Source organism: Falco punctatus (genome assembly GCF_963210335.1).
Source record: "Falco punctatus genome assembly, chromosome: 6".
Lineage (NCBI taxonomy): Eukaryota > Metazoa > Chordata > Aves > Falconiformes > Falconidae > Falco > Falco punctatus.
In genome coordinates, this window is record NC_137585.1 from 38,303,563 (window position 1) to 38,326,744 (window position 23,182).

General features: G+C 45.7%; 1 protein-coding gene across 3 annotated transcripts in view; it reads right to left on the minus strand.

Moving 5' to 3' along the window:
- The window catches only part of LOC308066156 (retinoic acid-induced protein 3-like), a 28,912-nt gene extending 5,739 nt beyond the window's left edge, over positions 1-23,173 (minus strand). For 2 of the 3 annotated variants that reach the window (XM_080393142.1, XM_080393140.1), the window contains exons 1-2: positions 4,153-23,173; positions 662-1,632 (exon numbers count right to left, since the gene is read on the minus strand). In XM_080393142.1, coding sequence (XP_080249268.1) covers positions 662-1,586 — 925 coding nt within the window. In that variant the 5' untranslated portion in view covers positions 1,587-1,632; positions 4,153-23,173. Of the gene's footprint in view, positions 1-661; positions 3,660-4,152 lie in introns of those variants that run through there. The other variant, XM_080393141.1, reaches the window with a different exon arrangement.
- Positions 23,174-23,182: the final 9 nt, after the last annotated feature.

Consider the following 23,182-nt stretch of genomic DNA (forward strand, 5'->3'; position numbering starts at 1 on the left):
GCATGCACAAGACACACTCTGCAGTGTTCCCTGAGAGAGCACAGCCTTTCTCATCTACTCTTTTACAAACTTGGAGGTCTGATTCCAGGGAACAAATGTGATCACGGTAGCAGTTCCACATCTCCTACCCATAGATTTGGGAAGTTTCAATCGATAAAACCTTTTTTTGCCCAAGTAGGCATGCGACACATACAGAAAAGTAAGAATTCCTTGCCTCATTTTTGGATGACGGGTTCATTTTTAAATGGATAATGGGAACCAAGTCAGAACTGGAATAAATAATCTCCAAGGTATAAGCTAGAGAGCTCTGAAAAGCTGGAACATTGCTAAGAGACAAATAAAAAACCTCCTGAATTTTTACAGAGACTTCCCAGACATAACAGAATCATAAGGAGTTACGTCTCAGCCCTGACATGCAGTAAGTCACTCACTCCTCCTACATATCTTTGGCTTTTGCATTGGTTCTTGCTTTATTCCCTCTTGTCTGGGGAATAATCTTAACTAGCATTTCTGAAATGGCATCAGTCTGAAACTTTTTCCTACCTCTAAATCATCCACCATGTTCAAATCTTTTCTTGCTGCCCTCCTATCCTTTTTAGCTCATGAGTGGTGCATGTGTGCTTGGGGCCGGGGGACAGTGGAGTTGTTCATTTTATCATACCTTGCACAATTTCATCTTGTGTATAGGCACGGTTGTCCACTCCAGTTGTCTGCTTTATGAACTTGGGTTGGCAGAAATCATTTTCTGGAGGGTAGTCCGCCAGCTTCAGAGGCGCAGTAAGGAAACAAATTTCAGGGACAATATACATTATCAGGAAGATCCATCCATTGGACACCAGAGCAATGGCCACAACAGGATCATCCCAGTCATGTCTGTTTAAAACCATGTTGCCTTTTGTAAGCATAGTGATCCACACTACCCAAATGGCAATGGAGAACAGGACAGTGACAAAGATGTGTGCCCCGTGCCTCTTCCAGCTTTTGTATGGCCCACAGAACGTGAACATGGAAACCAAGAAGGTCAGAGCCATCAAGAAGAGCACATAGATCAAAAGCATGACAAAATCTTTGTTGGTCTCCTGCAGAGACATATTCAGAAATTTGTCTTTCTGGTTTACTAGCATGGTGACTAAGTACTCAATGCTGATCACAACTTGTACCATGGCAAAGGAAACAATGAGGAGCAGCAACACATGCCAGGAGAAGGGCTTTCTTCCTCTCACTAGTTTGTTGAGGTTGCAGGCATGGGTGAGGAGGCATGAGAAGCAGAGAGCAAAGATGACTCCAAATAGGAAGAAGCGAGTGGGGCGAGTCCTGTCATTGAGTTTAATGATGAAAGCAAAAGTGAGACCAAAAATGCCAAGCGTGCCTGAGAGAAAGAAGAAATAGATGGCGATCATGTGCCGCTTGCTGTTGTCTTGGACTTTACAGGTGAGAAAGAAGAGTGAGCAGATGAGAAAAATGGTGATGAGGACGCCAGCTGTAGCCAGTGACTCCAGGACAATCCCCCAGGCCTTCTCCATGTCACAGAGCAGGTAATAGTCATGACTGATGCTGCTGCAGCCTCGGGGAGGTGGTGTTGCCATCCTCTTGCCTTCTTGAACAACCTCCCTGTGAAACGTTTCCCCAAAGCTGTAGAAGAAGAAAAGACACAGGCTGTTATATCAACCACCTAGGTGCTGCCAGCAGTGGGGAAGGAGAGGCAGGAGAGACCTCCATCTCCACCTCACTGGCCAAGCTCGCCACAGTGCTAAGGACACGGGGCTGTGGGAGCAGAACCACCCCCTTGTTTGGCATCAGCTCTCAATCAAGGCTAAGCCAAGCCCCTTAACAGGAGGCAATTCACCTTGTATGTCCTCTGCACGGTGCCTGGGGTTGTGCAATGCTCTAGGAGCATGGGGAGCAGGGAGAAGGTGAGGCACTTTTGCAGGTGTTAGCTTGGTGCCCTGCAGCATAGAGACTAAGCCGCCTTGTCACTTTTGTGATACAAGAGCAGCTGTTAGTCATAATACAGTTTACACTCTTTTGACAAGTTCAAACAACCCCAGTGAGGTTTAGAGATGAGCAATGCAGAACAGGAAACTCGTTACTCTGTTTCTTTTCCCTTTTTACTTTCTGTGAAACACTCTTGGCTTTGGTTTACAGGTATGAATGAAGGGGAATTTTAACTGCCTTTTACCCTGCAGATAAATAACCTGGATGCCTCCAGCATAGCTGTTCTCACTCCAAATTAAATAGCAAATGCAGGCCACCAACCATGAGCCCTAAACTCATATTACTCCTTATTCACGGCAGTGCAGCAATATGATGAACTGTCTCAAAGACCTCAGTCCCCTCCCCAAGATGCCACCTGGCACTGGCTGGAAGCTTGACATGTCAGAGCTAATGCTGTTCATTGCACGAGAAGTAACCACCAAGTTACCGCTTGAGGAGTCCATGAGTCAAGGATGGATAAGGTCTCTAATGCACCCAATGCATTCCTGCTGTATTATCACATGGAGTTCAGTGCTGTCTGAGTAAGCCTGGTTTAAGCCTGTCTCACCAGGGGATAAGGCAGGCTGTTTAGGTGAGCTCTGCCCATCACTGAGGGGAATTAAGTTGCCAACTTTCTTGGGAGCCTGAAGCATGTGTAGAAACCACTGTACAAGGATGCTGGGCACTTCATGGACCGTTTATGCAGTTACTCAGTGAGTTTAGATCCCAGGGGCCAGGTACTGCTTTCTAGGTATCAAATTGCTCAGTGAGGCTCGTATCTCTGAAACCTACCAAAATGGGAGTTTAAATACAGTATCAGCATGAAACATAGGAGAATCTGGCCTTAATGGTGACCCACCAAGGGATTTCTTTTCAGATATATAAAGAAAAAAGTTAACCTTGCCAAATTTAGTCTTTAGTGCTCACCATGCCATTTGCCTTTATTTTCCCCCTCCAGAACAACATACTGCAGTTATGAGGTGGGTTCTAAAACCCTTCCAAGAGATTTTAGGGAGTATAGGTTGAGTCTTCTTAAATGGCAGTTGACCTAATCAGGGGATGAAGGGGGAAAATATTACTGACTCACTCTCAGCCCCACATATGCCTCAATGTGACCTGCTTACAAATAGTGGAATATTTTTCCAGCTTTTAACCTCACTGTGTAAAAGTAGATGTGCAGCTCTTCAAAAAGCTGGCTACAATAAAATGCAGATTATTCAAATATGCAGGGACTCTGGACTCTCCATGGAGAGAACGGAATTAGTGAATAACACATGCAGGAATTTTCACAAATCATTGTTCACAAGATTCGGGAGACTTATGATCTCTTGCACAAGTAGCTGAGAGTTATCTGTAAGTAATAAATAATGCTTCCTGAAACTCTGGAGAGCAAATGCTACAATTTTATCCACAGACATTTACTGTTGATCAGATTAGCTTATCTATTCACAAGTCTGGCAGATACAGAATGATGTTCGCTGTCAGGGTGGGAAGAGAGCCCAGAATGCCAATGTGAGACCCCAGGGCAGCACAGAGCACACCCATAGCTTTGGGTTCTGACTGGTGCTTACTTCAAGTGATACTTTCCACAGTCATCCGCCATGGCCCTTGGAACAAATAGGATGGAAGCACCTCACTGCCTTGGAGAGCTGGACCACTTGTGCCCATTTTTACTCCCTTCTCTTTTTTTCCAGGGTAGATGTCCTACAAGGCATGAAGAGTCTCTGCCCTGTGTCCTGGGGTGAGTCTTACCCCCCAGAAGCTGAGTTTGCTCATCCAGCACCTACAGAAGTATTTGGAATTTCCAAGGGGCTCTGCAGTCTGCACAAGGGACACTGTACTATGGTTAACTTCACAGCTCACCCTGTAACAGTTACTGCTTTAGTGCCGAGTCTTCTCCCTCCAGCTGGAGCCTGCTTTTTCTTTGATACTTGTGCGTAAAATACACGCAGCCAGTCACAAATTTCAAACTGTTTTCAAGGAAAGCCTGCCATAGCTTCCCCAGCTCCAGCTGGCAATCCCATGTTAGACTCAAGGGTGGGAGGCATTCTCTGTTTGCCAATGGCACCCCATGCCCTGCTCCACCCCACCCCCCAAGCCATGGTGCTGCCCACCATCCCACCCCAGCCACAGAAGGCAGGTCCGCCCTGGGTCCTGTAGGACTTTGACTTGAATTACCTGTCTGGGTCCTGCCCGGTGAAGGCAGCAGGGAGGCTCCAGCTAGAAGAGGCAAGTTCTGAGCGCAGCAGTGACGGTCACCTCCGCTCCTGCAACCCGGCCGGCCGAGCAGCAGCCCCCGTGGCCTCCTCGGGAGCTTTAACAGCTGGAGGGCTGGGGAGGTGTGGCTGAGCACGCCTATTCCAGTTCCACCGCCTCGCCTCTCCTCTCCTCCGGGACACGGCTATGAAAATCCGGCCCCAGCGCCAGGAGATGAAGTAAGGCGTCCTGACGTCAGCGGGGCGCTCACGCCTGCGGCGGGCGCAGACGGGGTTGAACGCTGCTCAGCCAAGCGCCTGATAAATGCTCCCCTCTCTGCTGGCACCCGTGGGTGGGGACTGTGGCTGTGAATAGCAGGGCGTCCCCTCCCTGCTCCAAGCCTTTTGTCTCTTTGCATGCTTTCTTGCCAGATAACTGCTTGCAAGGTGGAAGACGAGGTTGTGGGATGCCAACAGACCCACGGCGCTTGGAGGGAGAGCGGCTGCGAGCTCAGCTCTAGAGGCGGTTTCCTCGGGGCTCTTGCTGCGAGCTGTGCGGGGACACGGCTGCTCCGCTCACCCCTGCCACCTGGGCTCCCACCGGCTCCTTTCCTGAAAAGGGCAGTTTGCCTTTCCTGGTGTCTTGCTCGGTCCAGCCCTGCTCTCCGAAGGCGCAGTTCTGTCTGCTCACAAGCACTGAGTCACTTTGTCCAAATTGCTGGCCCAGTTAATGAATTAAGGCAATGACAAATACCCCCTTGCTCTACATTGTGCCTCTGGCCTGACACACCTATTGGCACAATTCCATCCAAAGCCGCGCGTATCGCCAGCGTGCTCGTGACTTCATCAGTTATTTAAATATTAATCACTGGGTGTATTTTATTATTCTGATTAAGGAATTGACATCAGGGCCTATCCACACCAAGCACTTGGTCCCTACACACAGCCCCTAAACCTGGAAGTCCCTCCCACCCCTCGGAGGTTGTGCTCCTTCCCAAAACCAGAGACGCAGCTGTACATGCCTGTGCTGAGATCTGACTGCCCATGGTTGTCTCATCTGCACGTTAATTTCATTGGTTTGTTTGTTTTAGGGCCCATGGCTTATTTCTGGGTGCTGATCCCTTCTGAATGTCACATGTGGAGATTGCTACAAAACACATACAAGAGAGTCTTCTCTTGTGCACCCCCTAGAAGCACATGGGGGACTGAAGGGATGAGTGGCTTATCGAGTGAAAGGCACTGCTCAGGGCAGGCACTGTAGGGTGGGCCATGCTGAGCCCTAGGACAGTTCCTCACATCCTCCCTAATTTCATTTCAGTGTAAAAACCTGAGGTTTCTTAGGAAAGCACATGCCAGGTTTCTTTACATGAAATTAATCTTAACTTTAAAGTAGGTCTCAAGCTTAGTGAGCCAGCCAAGAAGGAAGCAGATGTGAAAAATGGGAGGAGGAAAGAAGGAGTGATGGAGAGGAATTCAGCACCAGCACAGTGGGACCCCACCTGTCTAGGAAGATATCCCAAGAAGCTTTCAAAGGCCATTGGTCACTGCCAGCCTATTTGCATCTTGTCAAAGCACATTAGGGACTGTCAACAACTTCACTGCATTTACACAGACACAAAAAACCTAATGGAAAACAGCGTGTCAAATTTTATCAGGGGTAAAAAGAAAGGAAAGAATAACACCATTTTCCAGAATGCCTGAAAAATCCTTGACAGTTAGTCACCAAACACACCCTGTACTTTCAAAAAGCTGATAAATGGGTCTATGTTTAAAGAAAAAAATCCCAAGTGACTTAGGAGCCCAAGTGCTGCTGAGTCCTGGTAGGTAGCCTGAGAAAGGTGCCCGTAGCCCTCAGGCTATGCCGAAGAGGGTGGAGAAGCATCACTGATCTACATGGGTGAGTACAAACGGCACAACGTTCACACCACAAAGGTGAGATGATTGTCACCTTGCTTTAGGGATGGGATGCAACTTGCAGATAGAGGCATCTAAATTTAGATGTCTGGCAATTATTACCTAAATGTGAGCTGGATGTCTCAGCTCCTAAACAGCCCAAAAGTCAGATGGACTGGCCCAGCTGATTGGATGCAGGTGCCTATTTCTATGTATTCTGAAATGCTCCCAGGTGTGGTTGGCTGGATTGTCTGCAGCCTCACCTTAGTTGCTTGCACATAAGCATATAGTGTCATTTGAAGTGTCATAGGGTATCCCGCTCAGCTTCCAGGAACTGCTCCAGGAGCACACAGGTCTCCTGTATCTCCTGTATCAGATCTGGCAGTCCCGTGCAGATGTTTTGGATACCTTTAAGCGTCTCAAATCACCTTTGTAAGAGCAAATGTATTGAGTACTGAATCTCCACTGGCTATTTCAGAGCTGAGATGCAGAGCTTATATATAGGTACCCAGATGTAGATGTCCACCTGTTGTGGTTTAACCCCAGCTGGCAACTACCATGCAGCCACCTGCTCACTCTCCTCACTCATCAGAGGCAGGGGGAGGAGAATCAGGAAAAAGGTAAAACTCAAGGGCTGAGATAAGAACAATTTAATAATTGAAATATAACAACAACAACAATAATTGTAATGAAAAAGGAGGGAGAAGGGAAGAGGAACAAAATACAAAGGGAAGGGAGAAAAACAAAAGGAGCAATGCACAATGCAGCTGCTCACCACCTGCTGACCGATGCCCAGCCAGTCACCGAGCAGCAATTGGCCGGCTCTGGCCAACTCACCCCGGTTTATATACCAAGCATGACGTTCTATTGAATAGCTGTTCTGGCTGTGCCCCCTCCCAATTTCTTGTGCCCCTCCAGCCCTCTCACTGGCAGGGCCTAAGAAGCTGAAAAGTCCTTGACTTAGCATAAACATTACTTTAGCAACAACTAAAAACATGAGTATGTTATCAACATTGTTCTCACACCAAATCCAAAACGCAGCACTACACCGGCTACTAAGAAAGAAATTAATGCTATCCCAGCTGAAAGCAGGACAGCCACCATATGGACTTCATTCTGGTGCATCAGCATAGACAAATAGTTCATTGAAGGTACTGTAGCTTGGTCACCTGTAACTCAGTCACTGCCACAGGGATGGTATACAGGATACAAGAGCTGTGTGAAACTACACTTTTGGATCATCAGCTCACACTGAATAACCAGGGGATCTCAAATGGTCCTAGGCACCAATCTGAGGGCAATTAAATTGACCCCTACGTGTCTACAGAGCAGACTTCATCAGACACAGTCATCCAGATTCCCACTATAGTTGGTAAAAAGAAAGAGGCACTTCCAGGGGATTTTCAGTTGACCTGCTTCACAACAAATCAAATCACACCTAAGTATTTGTTTCTGTCCAACAGAGGTGAAGAGAGACAAAATAATGAATTCAAATACAGATCTTTACACTTGTCAGCTGAATTGCATAGCATGTCTCCAAAATAATTTCAACACATTCCGGTAGCAAAATGCTGGTGACGTTGGAAGTTCCTTTGGGTGGCAGGCTGTTGGTAGCAAAACAGCTTGCTCTGGCCATACTGCAGCCCTAGACAAGCAAGCTGGCTGCTGGTGAATGGGAAGGAGCAGTTGCTACAGCTGACAAGAAGAGGCAGGGATGGGAGCAGGGACTGACCCCTTTGGGCAGCAGCCACCTACACCTCCCCTTCCAGTCCTCCAGCAGCAGGACAAGGTGGAAAAGAAGGGCTGGGCTCTCCCTCTGTGTTGGCTCCACTCCTTTTCCCTTCTCGCTGCTGGCATTGCCCGGCCAAGCTCCCTCCTGCAGGGTGCCAATGACCGGTACTGTGCATGATGCCCTGGGCCAGCCCTGCTCCACTGGCTTCAGTGTCACAGGGCTGAGCCACCAGCAAAGGGTGGGGTGCTGCAGCCCCTCTCAGCTCAGCCAGGTCTGGGGGAGACAGCATGTCTGGGAGGTTCAGTGGCTGAGTTAGTATCTTTTATTAAGCTGAGTAATAAAGCAAGTAGATGCCTGGGGAGACATAGTGCTTGGTGCTCTGGAATGTGTCTAAATAACATGTTTATTTTTGGTCACTGATATTGCTGTGTTGTGAGTATACTTGTGTCATTCCTTCTGCTTAGCTACCTGTGCAGTACATTGACAACACAAGAACAGCCTTGTTCTCTGAAAAAATTCCCCCTGCCAGCACTTATCACAGTCATACTGAACTAACATTATAGCAGCCTCCACCCTGTCCTGCCCCATCCATTTCCTTTGTCTTTAAATCAGTTCAGGTACAAACATTATGACAACCTCGGAAACAGCCTGGCACAAAAGTGACAGGTGTTCAGTCCAGGCAGCCAGCTCTGAGCAGCTCTGCCTTAGACAGGAGCAAAGACAAGGACAAGGGTTGTCATTTCTGGAAAGGTTACATGTGGCACCTCCATATAACACTGGGCTTTCTCCTTGGGGTCCTGTCTCTGAATCCCTTGTGCTCTGTCTCTGAAAGCATGTATACAACCAAGGAATACCAAAACCCCTGCCTAAGAGTTGAATCCTTTTCCTTTGGAAATTAAAAGTGTGGCACCAAAACCTAAATGTTATCTTAAAAAATTGCAAAAGTAACTCATATTGGTGTCCTTCAGAGCTGTTACTTGTCTCTGCAGCCATCAGCTCTTCCAAACAGCATGCTCTGCTTCCTGCCATTTTCAGTCTCAGGAACAAAATAAACATTTTGAGTACGCAACAGTGATGTGGTTTGATGTTGTAATTGCTGTCTTCACTCAAAGAAGCTCAAAGGACTTTCTTTAAAAGAATAGGTTTTGGCCAACCCCTCTCTCTTCCTGGCTTCTAAATGCCCAGATTCCCGTTACATGGGGTTCATTTACTGGGGGGGGGGGAGGATTTGGGCAAGAAAACGGCAAAGAGACTTGTTAAAATATTGAAATCAGTGCTCTTGAGTATGTCCTATAAACAAAAACTTTCAAACTTGTGAATTATCTGCCAGAGCATCCCTAACTGGTGAGAAGACTGCTTTTGGAAATGCAATGGAAACTGACTACCTGATCCTGCACTAGGAACCTAATGCTCTGTGGTGCTGCACATGGGATCACTTCTGTATGCAATCCCAGGAATGGCCAGCCTCGTACCTGGACACCCAGGGGTACGGGGTGGCTCCTGGAGCACCCACTGAAACTGTGCTGAGTTCATGCCTTAGATTTGTTCCTATCTCACAAGGGCAGGTGTTACGCTGTTTTTCATATGTCGCAAGTGTGGAAGCTAGAGCAAGAACAGGCAGAAATAAGCGGTAAGCAGCTAAGACCACCTGTGGCTGTGATCACTTTGGCTAGGAAGAGCCTTTTCATACAATAAAACTGGTGCTCTTGAAAGCTGTGAACAAGTTAAAAAAAATTAGATTTATCACCTCCTTTACGACTTTCAACAGTATGCTGATAAAAGTTTTACTCATGACAACTGAGCCATTCCTCTAGATGTAGTTTCCTGGAGGTATCCTGTGCCCATCTGCTTACCAGAGGAGCTCAGAAGGGTCCAGTCCTCCTTTATGGCATTAACCTCATCTGCTTTTGTGCTGATGTGCTCCCAAAGCAGTAAGTTGCACTGATATGGGTGAGTGGGTATTGTATACAGAGACACATTTGGGAAGAAGCATCTAACTCTCAGGAAACAAGGGATCTGAAAACAACAAACGGGGATGTTACCTGATATCCCCAAAAAGGAGGATATGCCAAGGGTGATCCAGGAGAACCCGCATTTTCTCTTTCCCAGACAAAGATGATCTCAAGGCTGGGGAAATGATTTTGGGGAGAGGGATGTCTGGTGCATCTTTAGCTGGCGAAGCCTGACAGACAGACACTCAGCAAAGCACTCCAGGAGGAGTCAGCCTTTGCTTTCCTTGTGTGCCAGTCCTCATTTTGGTACCCTTGCCTGGCCTCTAATGGTGTTCCCTTCAGTATTCCTTGCCCACTGTGCCTAGAGTAGTTTTCCCTTTTCCCTACTTTTCCACTCCACACACATGTGTGGCTGTTGGCAATAGACAGCCATCCTGCCCTGGAGTCTGAGACTGATTTCTCCTTCCAGCAGTGCCTTGGGTAAGATGCTCTGCTGAGGACTGCTTCCATGCAAGAAGCATTCCTGGGAATCAGGCTGCGCACAAAACCTCCCTTCTCAATGATACCGAAAATTCTGCTTTACTGCTCCTGGATCAAACATCACTGCAATGATACAAAGCAGAGCTGAGATCCAACATAAATCACTCCTCCTTTTCAGACTTCATCAGACAAAAAAGTGTTGATAGATTTTTAATCAACGAGCTTCATGCTGGTACAGATCTGTGCCCCGACACAGCTGGCATAAAGATGGCATAAACTCAGTATTGTCTGTCCTAGCTAAATTATGAAAAATACAATTGTATTTACATGTTTAATCTTAATCAGGCACATTCTATTAAGTGATATGGCTGTGTACAAATCTGCTACTGATTGCAGAACCATGGCCTGGGATTAGCCAGCAGTTTTGGTTGTTGGGTGTTATTCAACCAAGATTAATCATTAATCAATGCTGTGATTTTTCTTGAAGGAAATGGGCAGTGGGTGGGGGAGAGAACTGTAAGGAACAATTGTGAGGTAAGGTCAAGTAATTGAATTCACAGCCTATTGCCCCTTAGTATTTTCTTACAGTTTAGAACAGGTCCCCAGAGCAGGCAGTTCTGATCTCCAGGTGCCATAAATCCCAGTGTCACCTCTTGGAGCTGGAGAGCTGCTGAGGAGCTACATAGGTCCCTGGAAATCCCAGTCAGGCTTTGGCGAAATGTAATCAAGGAGCTAGATACCACAGGCAGCCTTGGTGCTAGCCCTTATGAAGAATGTCTTACTGCAGCCCTGGGAGAAGTAGCTTCTCTTCTGCGCTGTTTCATCTTCGGAGGTATCAGGTGCTTGGTGGCAAAGCTCAGACAGATGGAGGTGAGTGCTTCTAGCACTGCTCTGCTCCACAGACACAGCCATTTCCCTGCAGTCATGGGCTTTACAGTCTGTGGGTCCCTGTGATTTGAGGAGAGATGGTCTGTGTTCCTCTGGGCTTGAGCTGGAGACTGCTGGAAGTGCCACGCCAGTGCTGACCTGGCAGAAAGGTTGCTGGCGTAATGGTTGCCAGATTATACATGTAAACAGTTTATACAGCCAGTGCCTCAGTTCTGCTTGCTAGCTCACCCTAAGTAAAGTTTGTTACTTGACCGCGATTATATGACCATAAAACTTCTCAGATGCCTTTCAGGGCAGCTCAAGCACTTGAATGTCAGCAACCACAAGGAGAGCCCTAGCTCAGCTCATGCTTCAGTCCTTCCTCAATTCAGCATGTATGTACCAAAAAGGCCAATGCAGCCCTGCAAACACTCAGAGAGATGGGATAGGAGAAAAAGCATATGTACGTTTCATCAAGACTGGGCTAAGGCAATGCTTTCAGCATGCACAAAATGCCTTTTCACTCTGATCCTGAAGGCTCCCCTCCCTTTGGCAACCCAGGAGCCAGGAGAATTGCTCTGCTTGGAAGCACTTCTGGCACAAGCAGATGGCATGCCCTGAGAGCCTGCAGGTCTGACACTCCTCAGGCATGCACAGACAGCATGGGTCCTACTATTACAGGGGGAGTGCAGGTGGTAGCCTAGGACCCTCATGCTGGATGGAGGTTATGGAGCTGGCCAGGCAACACAGCTTTGTAACCTCCATTTAAAAGGCCAGCACATTGCTGGGCACCTTCCTTTCACTTGGCACAAGATGATGCACGCAGGCCTCCTTCAACTGCTTCTTCCATCATGTACATTGAGGTGGGCAGGTTGCTCTCCTGAGTTCCAGAACAACACAGGCACATAAGCATCCCCAGATACTGCCTCACTAGAGGCCCAGGACTGCAGTTTAGTTCTCTGCTCCTTCTACCAAAATTCTTTCTTGAATTATTCTCCCAGTGCAATGTTTGCCAGGAGTGATGAATTGTTGCAACAACATGGAGGTCTTTCGAGTTCCCTCCTGTCCTACCTGCTAATCACAACTGATACTTTATGAGATCTCCAACTTCCTAGTATGACCAGTGACATTAAGTTCCCTAAAGGACATAGCAACATTAATTTGGTGCATGCCTGCTATATCTGGTAGTTAAGCATCATAAAAATCTATGACAGTGATACACAATCAAATAGCTGTACTTAGGGAAAATGAGGGGAAAACAGTGCTCTATTCTATCTGCTTAACTAAGGAGAAATTTAATTGGGTGTGTTTAAGAGGCCTGATCACATTCCTGCTCGAGCTGCTTGCTTCTGTAAAATGATGCCTCCTTTTGCAGTTTCTGCCTAACCTCAGTGGGCACATAACCACACACAAACACGCATACTTGTGTGCAAGCATGCACACATAACAGCCTGGCTGCATCCAGCCTCACACTGCCGGCCACGCTTTTGCCTCTGTTGTTGCAGTATCTATTAAAAGTAGATAAAAATGCAGGACTTGCAAGGTACAAGGATGCTGTTGGTAGAAGTGGTAGCCAGACAGGCAGGGGGGTGGGGGGCAAGCAATCACAAGCCAGGAGAACCACTTAAAATGGTTTTCCACAGAAAATTCACCACAGGATGTTTAGCCCATCCTGCACTGTGACAGAACCTCTCTGCTTGTTTTGTGAATCCAGATCTGAAAGATCTGCACTCTTTACATGCTGTTTCAGTGGATGTACCTTGTAAAGATGGAGCACTTGATGCCATAGATTTGAATCCTAGCCAGAGAGATTAATAAGTACTTGATAACTGAAGCTAAGGCCTTAATGTAATCCATTTCATTATTCTCCTTTTAATTCTATCACAATAAAGAGTGGAAATTTCAAAGGGAGAGAGTCTGAGCATAAAACTCCTACTCTTACTGTTTTAAGTCTTCTGATAAATGCAAAGAAAAAATGACTTTTCAAATATGCGGTCTTAGGCAGGCACACATATACAGATGAACACACACACTCTTCCTCATTCCTTTAAACAAAACTCCATCATTCCATCAAAAGTTCAAATGGAAATTTCCACTGACGATTCGGACCAGTTGGCAGGACTCAAAGTATCTCCTGCTGGGATAGTTTCTCTGTCTCACCTCATGCTTTCATTTACCTCCTCTCCTGGTTTCAGGTAAGCCTGCGGGGACATCTGCTATCTTACTTGATGGTCACTAAACATAATGTAAACTTGCCATGTTTACATGGATCTAAAGAAGCAGCAATTCTGGGCTGGAAAAGAGTGTTATACTGTTGAATATGAAATAGGAACTTCTGTACTCCAGGAACTTCCAGCCTGGATGCTGTGCCTGGGAGAAGGCAAGGTCTGAACTATACAGAAAATACAGCTGTCTGCCATGTCTCTGGCCTTGATTATTTTTCTTCCAACCTTCTTGACAGCCTAGGATCTCCTCTAAGCTAGAGGGAAGAATGTCAGTGCACAGCCATTATTAGTATCCAAATAGAGAAGACATTTACAAAACTTCTGGCTTGCAGTATGTGCTTCAATTTGGACCAGTAGCCTCAACCTAAGGAGCCCCTTTCTGGTCCTTCTGTGCTCCTCTCCTACCACTTAGCTGTCCCCTAGATGGGAAGGACCAGCAAGCTCTCCCATGGGAGCCCCTAGGGTCCCTGCTGCTCTCTAGACCCAGCAGCCTTGGCTGTTTTGCTTCAGAAACAAAAGTGAAACCCCCTAAGTGACTGCCATATGCCAGGGAAAGGTTTAGCTCCCAATTAACTTCTTCAGAAATGCAAACACAGTTTCAGCTAACGGTATGAGCAATCTAGGACGGTGTCAGAGATGAGGGACAGCTCTTGGTACGTGCATGATACAGCAAAGGGAAGCTTCAGCAGGTTCTCTTCCAGTGCTGTTGCATTGCCCAATAATCCCTTCCTTGTTCATTATTAACAAACTGCTATAACTGACATGCGTTTGCAGTAATGAAATACCAACTGGCACATGAGCAGCTCTCCTGAAAAAGCTGTAAAGTGCTTTTTCCAGGAATCCCTGGCTGCAGACAGGAACCTCACCCCGGGGTAAAACCTAGTAGTTGTTGGGCACCAGAAAGTGCTGCTACATTTCAGCAAGCACATGGTACTCCATTCCCCAGATTTGCAGGGACATCAATTTAATCATGCAGAAAAAAATCATTGTCTCTGTGTTTAGATTTTAAAAGGCAAAAGGAATCACTACTAATGTGGGCCCTGACCTTCTGCTTGGCATACAACACATCCCATCATGTGTGGGATAAACTCAGGTATACTCTTGGGGGGGGGGGGTGTGGAAATAAAAGCCTATGCAGCATGTCAGTGAAGGGATCTCACATATCCTATGGATTTGAGCAATATTATTGCTGACTCCAAGGGCTTTATCAAGTTACAGGATTGTGATGTACATAGGGGTGAAATTACCATGAAATCCTGTGTTACCTGGGGTTAGAGTTTGCTCAGCCAGAACTGAACCCACACAGTAGATCTGAAGCTGTGTTGAACTGGAGCTGAACTAAATCAACTTCACTTCTTACCCGACAACCCAAATAAGAACTAAATCTAACCTACAATGATTCACCTGTCTGATCAGCAGTGCGGTTTTACTAGAGGTAAAGAAAATCAGCAATCCCTGTTTATGATTCTGTCAAACAAAACACACATTCTGGATGTATTATGTGACAGTCTTTAGTAAACACAGCATCTGTTGCAGTCCTGTCCCAATTAAAAAAAAAAATCTGCTATTACATAACAGTTGATAATCCCCAATCTCCAGAGTGGTTAATCTAGACGTACACATGGTTAAAACCTCTGTTAGCCAATTGAAATCTGACTTTCCTAACTACTCATTTATAATCATCAAGCAGAGAAATGACACTGTTGAGTCTGTTGCTGGCTAGCCTGTATATCAGTCTTCAGGACAGCACAAAATTATGATAGATTTGCCCTAAACCTAACCATCCTTCTCTTTACTCATCAAAAGGATTTAAGGTAAGTAATGAGTTGAAAGAAGTTGTTGAGTATAAACACACCATCTCTTTCTAACATGCAGCACTACAGTATTAACCAACGAGAGATTTGCCCAGAGAGCCCAGCAGGATCTCCATTGTTTTCTATCATTTATCTCATTGATTTGTATCTTCTAGAGCATTTGTGAACACAGATCCCCATCAATTCCTGTATGGCTGGGGTGGTATATTCCTGCAGGTGTGCAATGGAGGAATCTCCATCTGCACAGAGACTGTAGTACTTCCTCTGGCAAGAAGCTTCAAAACATAGAGGTGTCTCCGAAAACACCATAAAGATGGGAAGAGCCATGCAGGAACTGCTGAGGCAGCTCACATCTCCCCCACATCCTGGAAAACACAAGAAAGGCAGAGCTGGAAGCAAATGGCTTGGGCAGGCACCTGTCCATTGGCTGCTAAAGACCCTGCAGGACTATATTGCAGTGCAGCATGAACAGCAAAGCTAAGAACAAGCCCTGGGGCTGTTTAGGGACCTGACTGCAGGCTGCTTGGTGCGGAAAGGCTGGGGAAAAGTGAGGAGGGCAGAGTGCAGAAGGTGCTTAGAAAGGGGGAGACATGCATGAGACCTTGGTGAAGGAAGTCAGACATATAGGAATGGCTAAAGGTGGGGAAAGGAGATGGGGGATGTGTCCCCAAAAAAACTTCCAAATAATGAAAGCTTAATAATGCAACACATTGAGGCACGCTGAGCATGAGAAAACCTTGCTCAGCGAGTATCTCGGCAGAACTTGGCAGGCCTGTGCCAGCTTCAGGAGTGATGCATAGGGTTGCCAGCTAATTATGTGAAAGGAGGCCTTGGCTGATGCTTCCAAAGGAGTAAATCAGTCCATGCAGCAGGAGGCTGCATGCAGGCACTCCTGGGCAGAGGGGCTCCCCTACCCCAGGCTACACAGAGATATTCCCTCTCCCTCAGACACAGGAAAGGCAGCTCCCCAGCTGCAGGTGCCACTGCCCCAGGATCTCCATCACTGAATGCTTCCAAAAGTTAGTGGAGTCCCTTGGCCACCTTTATCTGATCAAATGATGGGAGTGGACTGGGTAATGATGCAATCCTGCAGACAATGCAGGAGAGCAAAAAAGTGCAAACTCTGCCTGTCTGGGCAGTGAGATTCTGCTGACATGCTGAGCAGGCAGGCCAACCTGCTCTGGTATACCAGTACAGCCTCGTTTGTCAGGTAGTCCAGGTTTCTGCCACAGGGCTCAGTCCACTGCCCACTTCAGCCATAGAGGAAAAAAGTCTTCCAGCTGAAGCAGGATCTGGGGCAGTGCACAAGGTCACAAGAAGTTTCCTTCAATCCAGAATTCATTTTAAGGCTCAGCATGGCTTCTGGTGCAGAGCTACCTTACTTTAGCAAAGCAGGCAGAAATTTACGTATTTGTCCTGACACTGCAAAAGCCAAGGAGATGAGTGTCCAGACCACAGAAGCCACTTCAAGGCAAGGTCATCCAGCCAGGGTTGGCTTCAGATCTCTACTTGTCAAAGGTCTTTCCCTACGAAGAGAGATAGCACCATGCAACTCACCATCCAGCTATGAGAAGGACTTCTCTCCCCATCAGTCCTCCTCATTATCCCTGTATCTTCACATTCCAATAACTACTGCAGAGTCCTTTCCACAGACTCCAGCATATTTTTGGATAACCCAGAAGCTCTTTGAGGCAGAAAATCATCTCCCCTCGTGCATTTTCCGTGCTACCCATGTAAATTGTTAATAGGCGGTCCTGTAGATCTCAGGTGATCAGAGAAGCAAAGGGTTGACAGGGCTAACAAAACTGAACACTTCCACCAGAAGCCTACCCTGGCCCAAGCAAGAGAGGCTAAAGAACACAGCAAAGGAAGAGAGCTCTCAAAATGTGTCCTGTTTATCCATGTGTCCTGCTTGACACAGGACAGAAACACTGCTGATTCAGGGGTTCTGCCTTCCCTTCCAAGAAAGAACAGAGCGATTAGCTTTCCAAAGGGCTTGTTGCATTTAAAAGGGAAAAAGAGAAAAGAAAGTCTTATTTGCTGTGTAAGATACAGAGATAAAGGCACTCACCAAAGATTTGTTTGATAATATGCCCTCCAGCAAGCTGCCTTCCCATTGCACAACAGGTTTATCCACAACAGAAGGCTAACAGGGCCCTGCACTAGCCACATCTTCCTTTACATCCGCTGCTTCTACTGAATTCAAGACATCCACAACTGTTTGCTACATGATTTTCAAAAGAACACATGCTCAATCAGTACATGCAAATACAAGACAACCAGTGACTGCAATTCCAGCAATTCTCCTTCCATCAGCTTAACACAACTCCAATGGAGACGGCGATTCCTCACTAATCACAAAGAGCTGTTAATCAGCAAGACCAGGTGGCAGCATCTGACCTGTGAAAGCAGCACTGGCATTTTCAAAGAGGGGAGGTTGCCTGGCATTCAGAGGATGGATCTTCAAAAAGTCCTCTGAGCTAGACAGAGGCAGTATCGTTGGAGTAAAGAAATCGTATCTGAATGGGAACCTTGGAACAACCAAAAGGGTCACAAAACACTAGAATGCTTTGCAAAGGGCTTTTTAACAATCTTGGCTGAGATACGCAAGCCTGGATGCAGCCAGCCACCTGAACACAGGCAGAAGGCTATCTCAAAATCGGATCTTAGAACAGACTATCGAATCTTATTTCCAACATTTCTTCTATAGATCTTTTATAACCATTCCTCACTATGTTACTTATTTTAAAAAGCACAGCCAACACTTTTTGCATTTTTAAAAGTTTGCATTTTTATCTAAACTTTTCTTGAAAACTGGAACGGCGACTCCAAGATTCCTAGTCTGTACTAAAGTAATTATCACCAATGGGTGGAGAGAGCCTAAACTAAGATACTCACACATGACTCAAGCGTATTCAATGAAAAATAGTCCATAGTTCTGCAAAATCTCTAAGAGGCATCTCAAGACCTGCAACTGCAGGAATGGAAAGCTTATTCTGCCTACGCTCTGTCAAAGGAGCTTATTAGGCTGTCTGCTTCATATTGTTGATTGTGTTTGGAGAAGACCAGTCCTTAACAACCAGAGAGCCTCTGGCATGCACCAAGATAAAGGTTTAACGCACCTGTAAGCATGCACATGAGCAGCAGTAATAGGAAATCCCTCACTAGTGGCAAATTTATTATTCTGAATACACATTGAGGGAGAAGTATTGCTTCCCTGCTGATGATACATCAAGCACAGAATCCAGCAATGAGAAATCAGGCTGAGTATCTCCTGTTATAAATTTCCTTCAACTGAGCTACAATAAAGACAGTGAAAGACCAAGTATATCCAATTACATGCTTGACTGGGATACCTTAATCTCTGTTGCTTTAAATAAAATTGAATGAGCCTCCACACATTCTCTGCCCAGCTTTCTCCACAGATCCTGTACCCCCTCACATTGCTACTGCAGGAAAGAAGGTACTTTTGTGGCTCCAACTCTGATTGTGCAAAAAAACCCTTTTTCCTACCTCAAAGCCAAGAAATTTTGTGGTTTAACCCTGTTCATGGGATGGAGCAGACATACACTAAAAACCACACAAAGGAGTAATTTTCTTTTGGAAAGCCAGCATAACCAAAGAAATTCCACCTTATCATGCAACCCTCCCTCTACCTCACACACAGATGACTTGCAGAGCAAGTTTTGCTATTTGCCTCTCTTTACACAGAGACCTGTTTGTGAGTGAAAACCTTGAGAAGGATTAAAGGGGACTTAAATCAGTCCAAATGGGAAATATGCCAAAAAATCCTGTCTTCTTTGACAGTATCAAATAGGGAGGAAGGAAGTGATGGACAGAAGCAATAGTCTCAGAGAGGCCTGTCCAGCAGGGTTCTTTTTCTGCCTTTGCTAGTACTGGAATGGAAGAAAAAAAAATTTCCCCTTTTTGCATAGAAAGCTCACACTGCATTTCCCTTTCCTCAGGAACCTCTAGCAACCACCAAGTCCAAGCGAAGACAGAAACTTTTTACAGAGTCCTATACCTAGACGTCATTTTAGGGAGAGGCAACAGAGCAGCATGTACATCTCTGCAACAATGAGGATCCTCCACCAGAGAAGGCAAAGATTGAGTCCTCTTCCCTTAGGCAGTCAAAATTCCCATGTTAACCTCTAACAGACAGCTTCAGGCTTCTAGATGCTTCCCTGAAAAAGTGCTGAATAAGCTCCACCCCTCCCTGAGGGCTTTCAGTGTCAACAGTTGAAGACTGCAGTGCCACTGTCTCCTATTGGACAATTAAGCACGACCTTGGCACAGCCCAACACACATCCTACCATGAAACACAACATATACTTGATTATCATGTTCAGGAAGGCATGTACCTGTGACCCGGGGGGCTTTGGAAGCAAAGAAAGCCTTATTGTCATCATCAGGAGTTTCCATAACTGAAGGGTCCTCAGGAAGAGATACAGCATTGGAGGCATGGCTGTATTCATCCCTAGGCCAGAGAACAAGCGACCATTCCCATTTCTTAGGTGGCACAGGAGTAAAACAGCCTGAGCTCTCCCTTTTAGATATTGTTATGCAGAAGGAGCTTTCATAGTCCAACCAGAGGAAAAAAGTCCATCTGAAAACTAAAGTATCTTTTACCATTTGCTTCTTTTGGGGTTTTTTTGGGTGTGGGTTTTTTTTTTTTTTTTAAGCTCAGGAGTTAACCCCAAATCTTAGGATTCTGTCAGAAACTCATGTTCTGATTCTCCATGTTTACATAGTCATAGTTTTTGTCCCCCCAAAATCTACTGTTTAAGTGCATAAGCAAGAACAGTAAGAATTCGGAATGACTACATGAACTACCTCTGTCAAAGCTGGATTTTTACAGCATTTGCTCTGCAACATTTACAAGAATTAATTGCTTACTTGAACGTTTACAGAAGCTCCTCACATACCATTGCAGGCAAACCACAACTTCACATTTATGCAACATCAAAATGCTTGGTACGTGCCTGTGCCTTTCACAGGTCATGCAATCAATTCCATTCCTTCTTAAGCACTTCCAAGGGCTTTTCAGTATGTTGGCTGTTTTCCTTCTTCAGTGCTCAGCTAAACTGGGAAGGTTTACCAACTTCAGTCCTGCTTTGTAAACTAAAGCCCTCCAGAGTCCCAGAAGCTTCTCACTCGAGTTCCCTCCTAAACTGTGAGTCTCCTCAGCACAAGTTAATGGTGTTGCTAGAAAGTCATCACACTTAGCTCTTCCTCTTGGCCAACTCTGTTTTTCTTGGAGTAGGGGGGAAGGTGGGCTGCCAGGTCCTTGAACAGGCTGTGTTCCTCCTCATTATTATTTTAAGTAGATTTAGACTCAGGCTGCCACCACAGAAAAAGCACCCTGGATTCCCCACCTTGGTTCCCAGCTACACTTTCCTGCCCACAGCTTCCCTTGCAGGTCCCTGGGCAGCAGGAGCATAGCACTGGGGAACTGAGATGGCCAAAACCATTTCAGACAAGGTCAATCCAGTGCAGCTTCTGCTCTGAACCACTGTGTGATTGCAGGGATTGCTACTTTTTGCAGCTATCCTAGAGCTTTTATCTTGCAGTCACGCCGACGTCAATGTCTAAATTAATTCCTCCCCTCCAAAAGATTGTCCTGCTTCTGCCAGCTCTCAAACATGTAAATGAAAGACACTATAACCCCATTCTTTACTGTCCAAGGTAGTCACATACGCAGTATTAAAAATCTAAACTACAAAACACTGTTTAAAATACGTATTACAAGTATATAAACAATTACCTTCGCATTATGGACTTGGGAAGTATATAACTGTTTCAAACTACAAACATCCCTACTGAACATCTTTTGAGAACACAGCTTTTGCTGAAACTTGAGTTTCAACCACAAAAAAATGACATGTTGTGTTAGTGTGACGTATGATAGGACTAGGCTAAGGTTAATCCTTCACTTCAGCTCCCTGCTGTGCGAAGACTAAAGAGGTGTGCAGAGAGGCGTACTTCAGAACTGCCCCTCAAGAGTCCTCACTGAACAAACACACTGGCATCAGTTATTGTACAAAAAGTATGCAGCCACACACATACCAGTGCTGGTATCTTCTGAACTGTCTTTTATACAGAGACAGACAGGTCTCACTCCATTCTTTTCTCCTCATGTTTCATTAGATCAGCTACACGTTTTGCTTTAGCCTGGCTCCAGATTCTGTTTTGATCAAATACATCTTTAGACTCTCCCTATTTCACTACAGTTATACAAACACCCTGACCTAGCCCTCATGGTGTAGTTGCAGTAATAAACTATTTCCTGCCCCTCCAACCTGTTGAGATATTTTTAGCTGAAGTTGAATGCACATACCTGTGGCAGGTGAGGCACCGGTGAGAATGTGGGTGTGATGAGACCTTTGCTTTTCTAGTGCCAAGTGTTTCTACAGCTTGTCATTCCAAACTAAGGGAGGCGGCCAACTGCCTAGGAGTCACTCCTCTCAAAAAGGCTCTGCATCCTTTTACAAGGAGCAGCTCTACTTCTCTCCTTGTTACGCTTGTAACTGCAGAGAAGGGATAGAGAATTTGATCCCATCAGGAAGATGGATTCCCCCTTGACTATTGCAGCCTTCCACACAGGAAAGGACAGAGAGATGCTAGAGACCCTGCCAATCTATTAAAGCAAGCCTCCTACTACTTCTGAAAGGAATGACCCTGGCCTACCTCCTCCAGCAGTAAAATTGCCCTCCACATCACTTTACAAGACTGGTTCAGGACCGACACTGCATGCCATCCATTACATAGCCGAGAATAACACTAAGAGGTTTTCCAGAGACCCAGGCTCCTCAAAAGGATTTAATTTTAAATTGCTGATAGTGGGACCAACCCTGTACTGCTTGTGAAAGGTAAGAAATTTTGTTCAAGCATCCAGCAGGACAGAGAACCAGTCAGGAGAGTTCCCTTGCTCCATGGGGAAGGAGCATTTGCATCTCCACCCACATACTCAACTCTTTATTCCTCTCTCTGGTGCATTATAAGGCTGTTTTATCTCTACCTGTGAGGATCCCTACCAAAGGGCCCTGTAGAATTAACAGGGCTTCCACCCCTGCCTCTCTGCACTAGGACTCGTAGAAAATGCACTCTTTACCTGCTTTCCAAGAATGCTCTTAGCAGAAAACATACCCAAGATCTGTATCCTTACTTATCTGCCAGTGATCTTAAGACTGCTTCAGAGCTATCAAACTTGAAGGTGACCATTCTGGAGATGCGAGTAAACTGTTACCAAAAAAAAAAAAGGCCAAAGAACACTGGCACTCTTCTCACACAAGGGAGTATGTTTGTTCCTCATGAAGACAACAAAGCGGTTCCTATTAAGTTTTAACAATGCTGTGGCTTTTTTGTAATTTTGCAAAATATGCTGCCCCAGACAAAAGTACAAAAGCATTCTTACTAGCATATACGTGTATATTAGATGTTGATACTATGAAGTAGCCATTGTGCTCATCTTGACTACTGCAGTAGTTTCAGCTTTCCATTTAGATCTAAAAAAGAATCTTTTTAACATTTGTTTTTCACATAGTAGAAAAATCCAGTTTATGAGCAGTTCTAACAGGCACTAAATTTTCATGTTGAGTGGTCACAAAAGAGCATCTCACACTGCCCACCAGCAGAAATGTCTAGCGTGAAATTTTTTGTCAATGGGAACTAGCACTAATCTTCTGGTTTGATATGAAGTAGTACGTTTATCCCACTCTTGCAAGAGTCTACCTATACGGCACTGAACTCTGCCCAAGACAGAGAAATAAATAGGAAAACTGTGTCAAAGAGCCTCTACAATACCCGGGTTTCTTCACCACCCAGCTCATGAGCTGCTTTCCTATGTCAATACCACCCTCTTGCGTTGGTTTGCAAGTACTACAAGAATCAGCCACAAAAAAAACCCCAAACAAAAAAAAAAAAAAAAAAAACCACCAAAAAAACCACCCAAACCCCAGATCTTTCCTTGATCTTGCCAATCATTACAGATATTGGATCTAATTCCAGGCAGTGAATAGCCTAACCCTGTCAAAACAGGTTTTCTCTGTGC